General features: G+C 56.7%; 1 protein-coding gene across 2 annotated transcripts; it reads right to left on the bottom strand.

The window, feature by feature from the left end:
- Positions 1-250: 250 nt before the first annotated feature.
- Positions 251-14,883, bottom strand: Pygm (glycogen phosphorylase, muscle associated). 2 transcript variants are annotated; one of them, XM_047517249.1, is made up of 21 exons: positions 14,744-14,883; positions 11,759-12,003; positions 10,688-10,789; positions 10,537-10,615; positions 10,351-10,454; positions 9,997-10,128; positions 8,681-8,792; positions 8,506-8,588; positions 8,046-8,189; positions 7,734-7,826; positions 7,375-7,521; positions 7,081-7,244; positions 6,686-6,800; positions 6,018-6,119; positions 5,456-5,603; positions 5,111-5,169; positions 4,851-4,992; positions 4,232-4,439; positions 1,021-1,155; positions 772-838; positions 251-660 (listed from the first exon to the last, which is right to left on the bottom strand). In XM_047517249.1, exons 2-21 carry the CDS (start codon positions 11,999-12,001, stop codon positions 511-513), a joined length of 2,529 nt encoding a protein of 842 aa, XP_047373205.1. In that variant the 5' UTR covers positions 12,002-12,003; positions 14,744-14,883; the 3' UTR covers positions 251-510. The 2 variants fall into 2 exon arrangements, with proteins under 2 accessions (XP_047373205.1, XP_047373204.1); XM_047517248.1 differs by lacking the exon at positions 14,744-14,883 and having other exon boundaries at positions 11,759-12,083.
- Between the last annotated feature and the right edge of the window lie 923 nt (positions 14,884-15,806).

Genomic DNA, 15,806 nt, shown 5'->3' with positions numbered 1-15,806 from the left:
TGGGCCCCACCCAGAGGACGCCCCGCCCCCGGCCAGCCTAGCTGGCAGCTGACCTAGTATGGACACAGCAGTGGGAAGAAAGGCGTGGAGGCTGACGCTAGGCAAAGGGAGAGTTCCAGGCCCCGCCCCCATCGGCGCTCCCCCACCAGGACGCACCTGCCGAGCCCGGGTAGGAGGGTTAAGAGTGTGACTGCACAGCTGCTGTTGTGCCCGCCAAAAGCTAAAAATATTTCCCACAGAGTAGGGAGGCTCCCAGGGAGAATCAATTTATTGGGGAGTGGGTGCGGTTGGTCAGACCCCATAAATAGGAGGGGGCAGGGAGCCCAAAGACAGGAAGAGGGCAGTGTCCTTAGTTACAGTGGATGCTGGGACCTAGAGGCTGAGAAAGTGAGGATTCCAGGAAGGGGCCTAAGGACCTGACTCCAGTGGCCCACTCTCAGGGTGACCAGCTGGAGCTGGCCCAAGGGATTGCAAACACTCAAGGACAGGTTTGGGGTCTGGTGTGGAGGCTCAGATCTTCTCATCAGGGGCTGGCAGGCGCTGTCGAGAGGGCTCTACACCCCAGATCTCCCTGGCATACTGGGCAATGGTGCGGTCACTGGAGAACTTGCCCGAGGTGGCTATGTTCTTGATCACCATCCGTGTCCATTCTCTCGGGTTCTGCAGGCCAAAGGGGAACTCTGGGTCACTCCATAAGCAGGTTCCCTACCTTCTGCCTCAACCCAGCCGGGGCCATAAACGCCCTGCCAACCCCTGGCCAGGACCTCTCACCTTGTACAGGGCACTGACTTTCTCCTGGCACTTAATATATTCTTCATAATCTGCAAAGACTTTAAACCTGGAAGGGAAAGGAGAGGCAGCAAGCTCTGGGTCATTCGCCCCAGTGGATCGCTGATGCTCCTTGCAAAACAACCTGGCCACAGCTGCTCAGGACCCTGTTCAGCCTCCCCACCCCCACCTAAGCCCTGCCCCACCCAGCAGCCCCAGTTGCATGGTTGCCTGGCCGGCCAGCCAGCTCACCGGTCATGGTGCATGAGCATGTTGACAATGTCCTTGAACAAGTCGGGCTGTTTGGGAGAGAAGAAGCCACTGCTCAGCTGCTCAATAATCTGCCGAAGCTCAGGAATGCGGTCGTAGTACTCCTGGGCATTGTACCTGCCAGGGCAGAGCCGTGGTCAGCTCCCTAGAAAGGGCTTCCTGGTTCCTCCTCCAGAGAAGATCCAGGAAGTTCCAAGTCTCAGTGTCAACCCCAGGCCTATAGCCTGCTGCTACCCCCTGGAGCTGCTGCCCCTCTGGAGTCCTTCCCTGGCAGTCCCTCTGCTTGGCTCCCTGTCTCCTCTCCCACTTTGTGGATGAGGAAACTCAACCTGGGTGGAAAGGTAAGTCTTGGAGCCAAGGCCTCCAACAAGAGCCCTTCCTCCCACACACCACAACTCTTTCCTCCATGAATGGCCTGAGCTGGGTGTGCACCTCCCTGGTAGCCCTGGGTTCCATCCCCAGCACCAGGGGGATAAAAGGAAAGGAAAGGAAAAACCTCTGTGAATGTCCTTTCTCCCTATCATCCCAAGCCCTCCCTGGCCTCGCCTTTGGGCTCCAGGTGGCACCAACAGGTACATCCTCGGGTATGTCCAACCCAGCTCATCATAGGCGGTACCATCTTTCCTCCACTTCTGAGATGGCAAACCTATGCCCCAGACCCCACATTCGAAACCCTCCCCGAGGCCAGCCGGGTCTCCTTCGCTACCTGCCTTTTCCAGTCAGAAACCAAGGCCTCCTCCACGATGTCTGATCCCAGGCCCCTGTGCTGCCCTGCTTTAGTGACTTTTGGCCCCACAGGGTCCCCCCTCCACCCCCTACAGCCCAGTCTCCATCCTGCAGCCAGAACGGTACTGAAGCCTAGTCCGAAAAATGTGGGACCTTGCTCAGAACGTTCCACAGCTCCTTCCTGCCCAAAGGACAAAGCCAATCTTTGAGTCAAGCCTCACAGGAGAAGTCTCTTGGCACTGAATGCCAGCTCTCTGAAGCTGTTGGGGGAAGTGTATACTGGAACCAACTTTCTGGAAAGCAATCTGGCAATCTGTCCCAGAGCCTTAAGAACTCAGACTCTGACCAAAACAAAAGGAAGCAAGCAAAGCTCTTCTAGTGGTTCTTTTAAGGGAATAATAGTGATGAAGACACAGAGAGAAAGGTTGTTCATTATGGCAATGATTAGACTAACCGGCAAAATTAACCTTCCTGTCCAACTATATGAAATGAGTTAAATAATATAAGCTGGGTGTGGTGGAGTGCACGCCTGTAATCCCAGCTGCTCGAGAGGCTGAGGCAGGAGGATCATGAGTTCAAAGTCAGCCTCAGCAACTTTGTGAGGCCCTAAGCAACTCAGTGAAACCCTGTCTCTAAATAAAATACAAAAAAGGGCTGGGGATGTGGCTTAGTGGTTAAGCACCCATTAGTTCAATCCCCAGTACCCCCCAAAATAAATAATAATAATAATAATATGGCATATCCTTAGGATGGAGCACTATACAAATATACAAATATTAAAAGATTTTTGAAAACTAATGACATGAAAAATGTCATTAAGCCCAGGTGCAGTGAGTGGGGCACGCTTGTAATCCCAGGGACTCCAGGGGCTGAGGCAGGAGGACTGCGAGTTCAAACTCAGCCTCAGCAACTTAGTGAGACCCTAAGCAACTCATCAAGACCTGTCTCATAAAATGTAAAAAAGGGCTAGGGATGTGGCTCAGTGGTTAAGCGCCCATGGGTTCAATCCCTGGCACCAAAAAAAAAAAAAAAAAAAAAAAAGAGTCTCTCTAGCCAGATATGGTGGCACATGCCTGTAATCCCAGCTATTCAGGAGGCTGAGGCAAAAGGATCACAAGTTCGAGGCCAGCATCAACAACTTGGTGAGATCCTGTGTTAAAATATCAATTAAAGGGCTGGAGATATAGCTTAGTGGTAGAGCACTTGCCCAGCATGTATGAAGCTTTCATTCAATCCCTAGGACTGCAAAATGTAAGAAAGAAAAGGTCTCTTCAATATTAAATAAGGTATCCGGGCTTAAAATTCTACATACTTTATTCCCAACTTCTAAAAAATTTTTTTAGTTGTAAATAGACACAATACCTTTATTTTATGTATTTATTTTTATGCCATGCTGAGGATCAAACTCAGTGCCTCACACATGCTCGGTGAGCGTTCTACCACTGAGCCACAACCCCAGCCCCTTATTCCCAATTTTTATTAAACTTTTTTTTTTTTTTTTTTTTTGGTACCAGGGATTGAACCCAGGGGTGCTCAGTCACTGAGCCACATCCCCAGCCCTTTTTATTTTTTATTTTGAGACAGGGTCTCACTAGGTTGCATACAGCCTTGCTAAATTGTCGAGGCTGGCTTCAAACCTGCAATCCTCCTGCCCCAATCTCTGGAGCCCCTGGGATTATAGGCATGTGCCACCATGCCCAGCCCTTATTCCCAACTTTTAAAAACTATATATGCATATAAACACACATAAAAAAGGGAACTGTGGCTTTAAATCTAGGTGTGGGATTATGGGTGACAGTTTTTTTTTTTTACTCTTTGTTTTGTATGTTTCTAATTAATGAGGAGTATTACTTTTGTAATTAGAAAAATCATATTTAAAAAATAAGTTTTAGGCTGGTGACGGAGCTCGGTGGTAGAGCACTCACCTAGCATGTGGAGAGCCCTCAGTTAGCTCCCCAGCACCACAAAAATGAACAAATGAAATTTTAGCTGGGTGCACACCTGTAGTCCCACCTACTTGGGAAGTTGAGGCAGGAGGATTATGAGTTTGAGGCCAGCCTGGGCAAAAAATTTCATGTAAAAATAAAGTCTGCTCAAGTAACTGTGCTCCTGACCACAAGCACAGTTGTAATCACTACTATTCTTTTTCTCTTTTTGCCATGATTTCCAGGTAGCTAATGATTTAATTTTACCTCCAATTGCAGAGTAATATTATCCCTCAGGATTGACATAATTTCCTTTCTTTTTCTTCAGTTCCGTGTTACTTCTTTCTTTTCCCATTTCATTCACCTTCGGAGCTCTAAGCTCCCCCAAAGTTTTCCAGAATCCTAAGGGCCATAACTAAGCCCTTGCACAGCCTGGGTCAGCCTTTCCAGGCATGCCCCTGCCTCCTAACCCTGCACTCCCACAGTCACAGTTGGTGCCCCCTGCCCATGAACCCTCAGCTTTGGAGCCCTTGACCCCATACCCTCTCTGGTCAAGCCTTTCCACGTCCTCCACCCGCATGCCAAAGATGAAGAAGTTCTCCTCTCCGGCCTCTTCTGCCATCTCCACATTGGCCCCATCCATGGTGCCAATGGTCAGAGCCCCATTGAGCATGAATTTCATGTTGCCGGTGCCTGAGGCCTCGGTGCCAGCCGTGGAGATCTGCTCAGAGAGGTCGGCTGCTGGGATCACTGTAGGCCAGCAGCAGAGAACAAGGTCAACTTGGGAAATGGCCCCAGCCCAGCTGGATTAGGCTGGCCCTGGGCATAGCCAGATTCAGTGTCCCCTCCACCCCATCCCTCTAGTCCTCACTAGCCAATCTCCCTCTCCCCCGTCCCTCCTCCTCTTGTCATCCTCCAATATCTGGGAGCCAACCTGAGCCCTCCACTGTGTGACCTGAAGGGCACCAATAGTACCCAGCTCCCCAGATTTCACCCTGTATTGCCTGAGGTCCCACCATTAAGGGAGCATTCTTGTGTTCGCAGCTTGACCCTCTCCAGCACCTTCTTTAACGTGCAAGCACCCAAGCAAAAGATGGCCAGTGCCACTCCTGGGACCTAAGTATTCAGAGCCTCCCTAGGTTCCTGCCAATAGCACCCCACCTTTCTCTGCCAGCGAGACTCGGTAGTTCTCCAGGAAGATCACGCGGAGGCGGTCTCCCACCACCGGGTCGTGGTTGACCACATCCCCGATGGCAGTGATGAGCTTGATAATCATCTTGGCCATGTGGTACCCGGGTGCGGCCTAGGAGCACAGTCTGGGGTCAGAGCTACTGCCCTGTTCCTGACCCTTTATCCCACAAGCCAGCCAGGTGGATCCGGCCCGGACACCAAGGCCCAGAGCTCTGGTCTGTGCTTCTCACCTTGCCTCCAATCATCACAGTCCGGGGCACCACAAACTTATTGGGCTCCTTCTTGATGCCTATGGAGAAAAGAGAATGAAGCAGGCCAGCTGTCCCCTCAGGTAGAAGCCCCTGAGAGCACCTAGGCAGCAGGGCCTGGACTGGGAGACGGTGGGCCTGGCTGGGGCAATTACTTGCTCTGTGGCTGTCACTTCCCCCTCTCTGAGCCTCAATTTGCCCATCTATGAAATGGGGATAATACCATGTTGTCATCAGGCCCAAGGAGCTCTGGATCAAGCAGTGTGGTATGGTGCTAGAAGATGCACAGCAGGGAGGACTGGGACCGGCAGAGTCCCTGCCACTCACGGTTGTACAGGGTGATGACGTGAAGGCAGTTGAGGAGCTGGCGTTTGTATTCATGGATCCGTTTCACCTGGATATCGAAGAGTGAGTTGGGGTTGATGTGGACTTTGTACTCCCTCTCCAGATATGCGGAGAACTTCAACTTGTTTTCCTGCAGGCAGAGTGAGGTGCTCACCGACAGCCTTCGGGCATCAAGAAATCCAGGCTGGAGATGTGGCTTGGAGTAGTGTCAGCCTGGTGAGCCTGAGGCCCTGGGCTCCAGCCCCAGCACCACACACAGTCCTCCCGTCCTGTCTCTCCTTTCACTCAGGATCGGGAAGGCAGATGGTAGGAGGCTCACTTGCCACCTTCATCCACTCCTGCACCAGGGCAGACATCGCTAATCAATGTCCGCACTCTCCCATGAGGTCGGATGCTGCCTTCCACCACTGACTCCAGAGCTCCAAGGAGCGCTTAGCAAAGGCCTCAGTTTGGCAGGACAGATGGACTTGAACTGCCATCCTGACCCAGGTGTCTGGGTCCTTCTGCACTGGCCACATGCCAGCCCTGGTACAGAGGTCCCCACCTGCTTCACTTTGGCCACGTCCCGGATAAAGGCTTCATCGTCCACGTAGGAGAGCAGCTTGCGCAGCTGATCCAGGTCTGAGATGTACTCCTCCCCGATGCGCTGCGGAAACAGGCTGTCAGTCAAGCCCCCTCGCTCCACCTCTTTCCTCCAGACATTGAGGGTTCCTTGAGGTCAGCCAGCTTCACTTCCTCCCCCTAGCTGACTGCTCTGGAAGCCTTCCCATCTCCTCCTCTCCAGCCTCCCAGTGAGGGCATGGTGCATCCTCCTCACCTCCCAACCTTGACCTCTGATGGCTGACCCAGCTGAACACAACTGGCCCTCCTGGATTCCTGGCTTTTCTGGTATAACCTTGAGCCTCTTCCATCAGACACCTGCCCCTCACAGTCTCACTTCAGTTGTGACCGGTTGATGACCCTTCCATTAGACTGTGAACTCCAGCAGGTTGACCTCTGTAGCTGGCCTTCATTAGCCCTTGAGCACAGCTCATGCGGAAAGGGAAATGGTGCCCCTCTCTCCAGGCAGGTGCTTGGCTTGGGGACCCCAATAGAGGATGGGTTTCAGCCCTCACCTGGGAGCACTTGCACAGTGAGCTACCTGCACAAGGTACCCAGCCAATCCCTGAAGGGACCCGTGTTGGTCCTACAGGCCCTACTGTGGCCTCTCACCTCGGCAATGACCTCTGCCAACCCCGGGTTACACAGAACCAGCCATCGCCGGGGGGTGATCCCATTGGTCTTGTTCTGGAACTTATGAGGCTCCAGCTCATAGAAGTCCTTGAAGCTGCGGGATGAGGTTGGACGGGAGTCACCGCTGGCTCCTGCTGGGCTCTCTTCCCTGGGGTCCCTACTCTAGTTTCTAGAATGGGGGATGCAGCCCTGGGGTAGGTGGGGTGCTCAGCCTAAGAGGGGGTGATCTGGAAACAAGGCTGTACTGGAAGGGGTCACCGTGTGTTTAAGAACAGCACCCGCAGAAGGGGCCACCGGGGAAGAGGGGGTGGGACCTCTAGGGCGGTGGGGTGGGCGGAGCCAGGAGGGGCGCGGTGGCGGCAGAGCGGGCTCACATGGTCTTCTTGAGGATCTCGGAGTGGATGCGCGCCACGCCGTTGACTGCGTGCGAGCCGGCGATGCACAGGTGCGCCATGTTGATGCGCTTCACAGCGCCCTCCTCCACCAGGGACATGCGCCGCAGCCGGTCTACGTCCCCGGGGAACGCAGCCGCCACCCTCTGTGCCAGAAGAGCTGAGTTAGGACCAGGACCCAGGAACTCGGGTCCCCAGCGCCTTCGCCCCGCCCCAGCCTGGCCCAAGGCCCTCCGGGGCCCAAGGCTCAGGGCACCCCTGGCTCCGCCCACTCACGTTAAGGAAGCGCTGATTGATCTCGTAGATGATCTGAAGGTGCCGGGGCAGCAGAGTCTCCATGAGGTGCACCGGCCAGCGCTCCAGCGCCTCGGGCAGCACCGTGTGGTTGGTGTAGGCGCAGGTCTTCACTGTCACTTCCCAGGCCTGGCGCACGAGGCGGGGCGTCAGGACGGAGGCTGGAGCCTAGGCGCTCCACACACTGCGCCCATGGGCCTGCCACTGCAGAGCCGGCTTCCGGCCCTCACCCTCCGGTCTCCTGTTCCCGTACCCTCCCCTCAACTCATGTCCTCCTCCAGTCTGGGAAGGGGACGCCGAGACAGAGCACAGCTCAGGGGTGGCCAGGTCCTGAAGCGCACCTTGTCCCAGTCCAGTCGCTCCAGGTCCACTAGAATCCTCATCAGCTCGGGGATGGCCAAGGAGGGGTGGGTGTCATTGAGCTGGATGGCCACCTATGGAAGGGCACTGGAGTCAGTCTGGGACCCGACCTAACTGCTGTGGCGACTATCCTCTGTCCCTTGTGTGGCTGAGCAGGGCCAAGGTGCTCCAAGGGCAGAAGGCCCGGGCAGCAGACAGAAGAGTGCAGGGCCTCCGCAGCCCCCGCGCCTCACCCACGAAGAGCGGTAAGGCCGGCTAAGGCCAGACGGAGTGGCGGCCTTTTCGGGGAGTACCTTATCTGGGAAGGCATCGAAGTTGGTGCGCACTGGATCACGGCAGCCAAACTTGGAGGACTTGAAGCGCCGGATGATGTCCTGGAGGGTGGCAGCCACCACGAAGTACTCCTGCTTCAGCCGCAGCTCCTTGCCCTCGAAGAACTAGGGACAGTGCAGGGTGAAGGGGCGTGACCTAAAGCGCAGGCCCCAGGCCCCAGGTAGGCTGGTGCAGGAGTGTGTCAAGCTCCCAGTGCGTGTCAGCAGGAACAGCCCACCACAATGCCCCACCCAGCCTGCCTCCCTCAGGACTCAGGTGCCCTCCCACTCAACTCGGGGTAGGGACTAGGGACGCAGCACACGCAGGGCCAGCAGTATGCTCTGGGTGAGACTAAGGCAGCAGAGAGTGTCCCTCCCTAGCGCCCCTGACCCCTCTTCCCAAGGATCAAGCTTCCAGACCCCAGCCCAGGGGGCAACGCACGTTATCATTGGGGTACAAGACACGGGAGATGTTCTCAGCCAGATTTCGGTCCAGCACAGCCTGGATGTAGCCACCAACGTTGACTGAGGAATGAAGTGGGGACAGGGTCAGACTGAGGCTAAGCATGAGCCAAACAGGGGCTGGGCGGGCTGCTGCTACCAGCAGATGAACTCACAGTCCTTGAGGTTGAAGTCGTTGGGCGCCTTGGCAGACCAGAGGCGCATGGTGTTGACCACGTTGTTGCGGTAGCCGGGCACAGGTGTGTCGTAGGGCATGGCCAGCACCACCTGCGTGGAGCACTCTGGGTCAGGAGATGGACAGGCTGCCAGTGGGGGGCGGGCCAGCCCTGGGCACCTGCCTGCTTGTGGCTCGTGGGGACTGAGGGCATCATCCTGCACTCTGCCAGCTCCACCCCCAGGACCTGGTCCCAGTGCTGGTGTTTATTAGCTGGGTTACTATGAGCAAGCAGCATAACCTCTCTGGATCTCATCGAGAAGCAGAAACCCCAGCTTCTCCCCCAACACCCCTAACGGCTACCTTATTCTCTCAGGGGTATTATGGGAAGCCCAAGGTGGGGCTTCTCTGGGTGGCCACTCTGCAGCAGGGCTCAGCAAAAGCAAGAGGACACTCTGGACTCAGGGGGGGACCGAAGGGTCACAGGGGTCAGGGTGAAGGGTCACAAAGGCCGGGTCTATCTAAAGGTCTGGTGTCTGGTTGATCAGAGCTGCTGAGCAGCCTTCCCACAGCAGCAAGCACCAGTAATGGCTGCTGAGCCACCGCTGCTGCCTCAGTGCCAAGGCACATCCAGCCTCCAAGGGAGCCCCCTAGAAGAGGCGGCCTCTCCTGGCGAGCTCAGTGTCAGCCCCAGAAGCTGGGAGAGGGAAGGTGCCGGCACAGCCCCAGGGAGCCAGCGCTGCACGTGCCAGGCCACACGGCCCTGGGCCTCAACCTGTCACTGGATCAAATGCCCACTTCTGAAAGCATGGAGGCTTCTGTGTGGCCCCTCTGGAGGCTGGTGACCTGCAGCCACGGCGAGAGGACTGGCTGACCAGGGATCTAGATGCCTGGCTTAGCTTTGGGCTCCCTGTAACTTGCTGCTGAGTGACCAGAGCAATTGCTCTTGCGAGGCCTTCGTTTTCTCCCCTTGACCCTTTTCGAGACTGCTGCTTTGCTTCCATGGGTACCCCCAGGTCAGCTGTGCAGGGGAGTCAGGTAGCTGAGAGCCCTTTGATGAGTCGTGTTGTGGAGAGCAGTGGAGGCGGGGAGAGGCGTTGCTGGAGCAGGGACAACCTCTCTCCTCCCTCCAGTCTTTCTCTTAACCTGGGCCCCCAGTGATCCTCATTCCAACCTTTCCTGGCTCTGGCTGTTTGACCTTAAGTAAGTCACTTAACCTCTCTGAGCCTCGGCACCCTCAGTTGTACAACGGCTCCAGGCTCTTTCCCTGTGTCCCGCTTCGTCTGGGCGCTTCCTCCCTTGCCCCTTCATCCTCACCTGTGTGTCAACCCACTTGGCCCCCTGGCTAGTGTGCTCCACTCGGCCATAGAAGTGCACAGGCAACGTGAACTCAGGTCGGGCCTTCTCCCAAGGGTTTCCGTAGCGAAGCCAGTCATCAGCCTCCTCCATCTGAGCAGAAGGCAGGTCCGGGCAAAAGAAGGCAGCGTCAGACTCAGGCACTCAGGCCGCGTGGGCCATGGGGCAGGGCAGGAGCAGAGGCCCAGGGGCGCCCACAGGTTATGGGGGTCCCCAGCTGGCTGGGGCAACTGGAGAGGGGCTGATTCTGGTCCTATCCGGATTTGGATGACCAAATGGGAGAGCTCTCCATCATGACCGGGCCAAACTGCTCACCTGCCAACCCCCGCAGATCTTCTGGTTAAAAATTCCAAACTCATAGCGGATCCCGTAGCCATAGGCAGCCAGGCCCAGTGTCGCCATGGAGTCCAGAAAGCAGGCTGGGGTGTTGAAGGAGTGGGTGTCAGGGACCCGGCAGGAAGGGACCCTCTGCCAGCCCAACCCTGCAAGCCACCCTCTCACCTGCCAGCCGTCCCAGGCCCCCGTTGCCCAGCCCTGCATCCTCCTCGATTTCCTCCAGCTCCTCCATGTCCAGGCCCAGCTGCGGAGGGGGTGGCAGTGGTCAGGACCAGGTGCAGCAGGGAAGCCCCCCCAAGTCCTAGAGGCCCCCCACCTGGTATGTGGCCTCGTCACAGGCATTCTCCAAGGCCAGGTTCACCATGGTGTTCTGCAGTGTCCGTCCCATGTAGAACTCCAGAGACAGGTAGTAGATCCTCTGTCCAGGCAGAGGACAGGAGAGGAGTCAGAGTCACCTACCAGTGTTCAGTCTCTCACCCTCCTTTCCCACTCCCAGGCCCCAGCATGTTCCATCTCTGTCCCCAATTTTTTTGTCCCCACTCAGACTTCAGGGCCCATCATTCCTTTGACTTCAGACACGTGTCTTTTCTCTCTGGCCTCAGTTTCCCCATCTGGAGAATGGGGCTGGCCAGACCTACCTCAGGGATTGAGGTGCTTGAGACAGGTGCAGACCCCTTCAGTCATACCCACACACCCCAGTAGCCCACAGGGGGTCAGGACGTAGAGAAGCACCTCCAAGTGCTCCCCCAAAGGGCAAGACCAAGGCCAGAGAGGAGGCCTTTACTCAAGGTCACACAATGACTCAGGCTAGAGATTGCAGCCTCCCATCCATGCAGTGCCCAGTTCCCCTTGGCCCTTCGGCCTCAGTGCCAAGAAGGGGACAGAGACAGGCGGCATGAGGATGCTGATAGTGCCTCATCTCCCCATTTCCTGGTCGCCTCCCCCTCCCCCACCCCTGGCATGGGGTGTTAGGTTGCTGACATTTACCGTGACCCCACCAGACACTTGATCCCTGCTTTCCCAGACTCCCCAGGCTCGCCCCACCTGTGGTACAGGCACACCACACACACTCAGTGATACGTCCTTCCACGGAGGGCCCACACCAGGCCACCGGAGTCTTCCTGCCCATCAGCAGCCACTCCAACCTGAAGTGGGCACTACACTCTTTGCAAGCAGCCCACCTGCCCTGAGCCCCGACTAGCCCCTAGCCCCAGTCTCACCCTTTCTGCTTGACACCCTGTACCCTCCAACCCCAAGACCCTGAGGTGACCCTTTATTTTGTCATGGAAAACTCAAGCCCCAGGAAGGGGCAGCCACTTGGTCAGGACCTCCCGGCTCCCTGGCAGGATCCCAGCCCATTCCCCACCCGGGGTGCCCCCAGCAGCACCTTGGGGTCCTTCTCATAGTAGTGTTGCTGCGTGCGGATCCAGCGCCCCACGAGGTGGTCACGCACGGTGTGAGCCAGCGCAAAGTAGTAGTCGCGTGGGGTGGCCACATTGCGGTCCTTGACCAGTGTGAAATGGAGGTGCCTGTTGAAGTTCTTTTTCAGTTCCGTCACATTCTCCACGCCGGCCAGGCCACGAACGCTGATTTGCTTTCTCTTCTCATGGTCTGACAGGGGCCGGGACATGGCTGCGGGAGGGCGGGCTGGACTGAGGGGCGAGTGGACAGGCAGCCTCTGAGGCACTTCCAGCCAGGGAGTGGGGCTCCCCGGCCCAGCAGGGATTTAAAGCCTGGCTCAGGGCGGCTTGCCCCGCCTCCCCTGCCAGGGGAGGGTCTTGGCCAGGAGGCTCCTGGAGCTATTTTGGGGGCAAGAGGAGGGGAGGGGAGGGAGGGACAGCTCCACACAGGCCAGACCAGGCCCAGCCTGGCCTGCTTGCAGCCTGTACTGACCCACTTCCTACTTGTCTTCTGTCCTGTTCCTGCTTTTCGCAGGTTTCCAGACAAGATGACGCAGGCAGTACTGGCCTGGGAGACGGACCTGGGCTAAGGCCTCCCCACTGAGCCCCTTTCCTGAGCCGCGGATGAAGTGTGGGGCTGGATGTGACACCTGCAGAGGACGAGGGGCTGGGGCCATCATGGGGACAGGTTTCAGGAGACCCAGTCCTGGGCTCTGGACATGCCATCCCCTCCGCGGAGCAGAGGGCCTGTTTTGCGCACGTTTTCCTTTTAGTGGTGCTGGGGATGGACGCCAGGCCTCACAGATGCTCGACAAGCGCTCCACCACTAAGCCACATCCCCAGCCCTTGCTCTAACATCTGCCCAGAGGTGCAGCCGGCAGCTCCAACAAGCTCTAGTCAGGTTTATCACGGCAGAGAAACTGGGCCGGGGCCTGTTGGTGGTTGCACACAGGGGGGAGCCGCACGCGACAGCGAGAGGGGCCAAGAACTGAGGGTCAGTGTGCCTTGAACAGAAGAGGTGTGGCTGGCACTCAAGACACTGGGCAGCTGTTAGCAGGGGAACCAGGACCTGAGTTCCAGCAGGTGGCATGTGGGGGGTTCGCCTGAGGCAGGGAAACTGCCCTCACCCCACCCCCACCAAAGTTGAGCCACTCTGAGCCCCTCCTGTTGCTGTCCCTCAAGGAGCTCTGAAGTGACCTTTCCCTGAGGGATGGTCAGATTACAGGCTAGCTTTGGCGGAGGCTTCCAGCCTGGCGCAGGAGTCCCTGGGAACTGTAGTCCTGAGGGTTCAGGAGAAACCAGCATTCCCACTCATTCAATGGTGACAGTCAGTGACATCCAGGTCTCCCTGTGACCCACCTGCTCAGCAGGTGACGTGGCCGCCTCTCACCCACTCCTCCTATCTGGGGCCGCACAGTGGGCAAGGATTTAGCAGGCCAGGATTCATGGCTTTGTGACCTCACTTAAAACGGGTCTACTCTGCCACTTTCTTCCAGTCAGCTTCAGGCCCTTCCTGCTAAAATCTGGGTTGCTCACGTCCTGGCTGTGACAGACTTGCTGGGTGCCCTTGGATGGTTGCTTTAACTTTCTGAGCCTGGGATTCCATCAAATGCATACTCTCGCCAGGGCGGGGCTTGAGCCTGTAATCCCAGCTGCTCAGGAGGCCGAGGCAGGAGGATCACAAGTTCAAAGCCAGCCTCAGCAACTCAGTGAGATGCTGTCTCTAAAACAACAAAAGGTTGTGGTTCAGTGCTTAAGTGCCCCTGGGTTCAGTCTCTGGTACCCCCCCCCCAATTACACTCTCAAACCGACTATTAAACCTTGCCCCTTTCAGCCACTGCCTTCTAATCTCCTGGGGGCAGACTTTGGAAACTGTTTTGTTCTTCGGGTAAACAGAACCTAGGATCTTGTGCTGTTTCAAAGGCTGGTTGGGCCTCCCAGGGTGGCCGGCTGGTCCAGGGGAAGAACTAGCTGTTCTGCTTGAGGACCAAAGAAGCAGGTCAGAGGCCTGGGCAGCTGCGGGATGCTATTGAGCCTGCTTCAGGACAGCCAGGCTGTTGACGAGAACTTTCTGAGCTGGGCAGACCAGGCCCTTCTGCAAGGCCTCCACTCTTCCCAAGACCCACTCTACACCTGTCCCAGATGCAGGGGTGTTGCCCTGCTTGGGTTTCAGGGGTGGAGAGGCCCCATTTCCACAGAGATCAGGACAGACACCTGGGCAGACAGTGGACAACTCTGCAACTTTTCTCTTGGTACTGGGACGGATGCCAGTGCCTCATGCATGGATTGAGGCACTACTTCCCTTTTTCTTTTTTGTTACCAGGGATTGAACCCAGGGACACTTAACCACGAGGCACATCCCCAGTCCTTTTTATATTTTGAGTCTGGGTATAAGTCGCGGAGGCTGGCTTTGAGCTCCCGATCCACCCGAGCTGGGGTTATAGGTGTGCACCACCATGCCCGGCTACTTCCCATTTTTAATGGAAAAAAACACCTGGCAGCCCCTTCACAATTCCATCCCCATCTTTGCACAGGGCTGCACCTATCCTCTGGTGTGGCCCCACATGTGCGGGGGACCCAGACGTGCATTATCCCTGCATTGTCCCTTGGTGGGTTGTGGCAGAGTCAATTTCTTTTTTCCCCCCGCTGTGCTGGGGATTGGACCCAGGGCCCTGTGCATGCAAGTCAAGCGCTCTACCAACTGAGCTGCATCCCCAGCCTGTGAGCCGACTTCTTGGCAATCAATCACCTGACAAGCCGTACGTAGTTCATTGTCTGGACTGTCACCACCCTGATGGTGGCAGCATGCTTGGGTCATGCCAACTTTTCACTGCCCCTTACTGTGTCCAAGATTCACCCACCCTATTGCCAAGGGTCTGACCCCACCAGACCATTTCCACACCAAGTAAGGGGTCCTTCGCTTGCTGCTGGCCCCACTCCCACCCCAGCTCACCCTCCTGCACTCCACGTACCAGCCTACAGGTCGTCTGAGCGTCTGCTCTTGTTGTTTCTCCTTCTGGGTGGCACAAAAACCCTTTGGACTGTCCCCAGGTTCCTCTCCCTGAGGTGACACCATCACAGGGCCCCCCTTCCTTCTGCACAACACAGCCCTGCATGTCTCACCTCACCTCTGCTTCCCATCTCTCCACCCTCCTCCACTGCCCTACGCCCCAGGGGCGTTAACCCCGGAAGCTCACTCTTCCACCTGAACCAAGTTGAGGTTGTTTATGATCATAAAGTTTCTAAGCAGAAACTCGGCCTCCCTCCCTGGACCAATCTTGGGTTTCTGCAGTGTCTGGCTGAGTCTCAGTAACAGAGCCCTCACACTGACCTTTCCCGACTGACATGCCCCTGGCCAAGTTCAAGGGGTGGGGACACTCCACTGCTGCAGCAGCAGAAAACTGGAACTGTGTGGGCACAGCCCTATCACAACAGGACAGGGGGCTACCTTTGCACCCAAGGTAGTGTTAAGGCGGACAGGGAAGCCTTTCCACCTTCCCCAACGCTGCCACTGTGGCAGGTGCCTGCCACCAGGCAGTGTTTGGACGGATGCCTTTTACAGCCGCTGTTAACTCTCCAAAACCTTAAAGCTGTGGGCTGGGGGCAGAGAAGGAGCACAGGAATGTGCTGGCCCCAGGGAGAGGCGGAGGAGATAGCCCGGCTGTGGTTAGTCATTTATTGATTTCATTTCTAAAACCCACAGAGCGCCACTTTGCTGCTTCCAGAGCTTCAAAGAGCTAATTAACCGCCCAATGAGCCCACCAGGGAAACCAAGCCTGTGGGGGAAGCAACGAGGTAAAGCCAAGGTCAAAGGGGCTGGGCTCCAAGGCCCTGCCCCAGCTCCTGTCAGTTAAGAACAAAGGTCCACCCTCGTCTAGCTCAGGGCTCAGTTAGGGAGGCCCCTCGCCCCCGCCTGCTTCACAGTGCTGAAGGCCTATAGCCCCTGGCTGAGCACAAGCACCCTGGAAGGCCCAGATGGCCAGCCAGCCTCAGCTCAAAGCTGGAGAGCAGCCCAGCTCCAAGGTGGCTCGCTCC

Source organism: Sciurus carolinensis, chromosome 11, assembly GCF_902686445.1.
Source record: "Sciurus carolinensis chromosome 11, mSciCar1.2, whole genome shotgun sequence".
NCBI classification, from domain to species: Eukaryota; Metazoa; Chordata; class Mammalia; order Rodentia; family Sciuridae; genus Sciurus; species Sciurus carolinensis.
Note: the sequence above shows the minus strand (reverse complement) of the source record. Positions and strands in the feature narration are given on the sequence as shown.

Excerpts from the sequence above, each read along its gene's own strand:
- Pygm (XM_047517249.1), bottom strand. The coding sequence starts at position 12,001 with ATGTCCCGGCCCCTGTCAGACCATGAGAAGAGAAAGCAAATCAGCGTT. Across the intron at positions 5,604-6,017 it reads ACGTGGCCAAAGTGAAGCAG|GAAAACAAGTTGAAGTTCTC; the intron begins GTGGGGACCTCT and ends CTCTGCCTGCAG. Across the intron at positions 839-1,020 it reads ATGCTCATGCACCATGACCG|GTTTAAAGTCTTTGCAGATT; the intron begins GTGAGCTGGCTG and ends TTTCCCTTCCAG.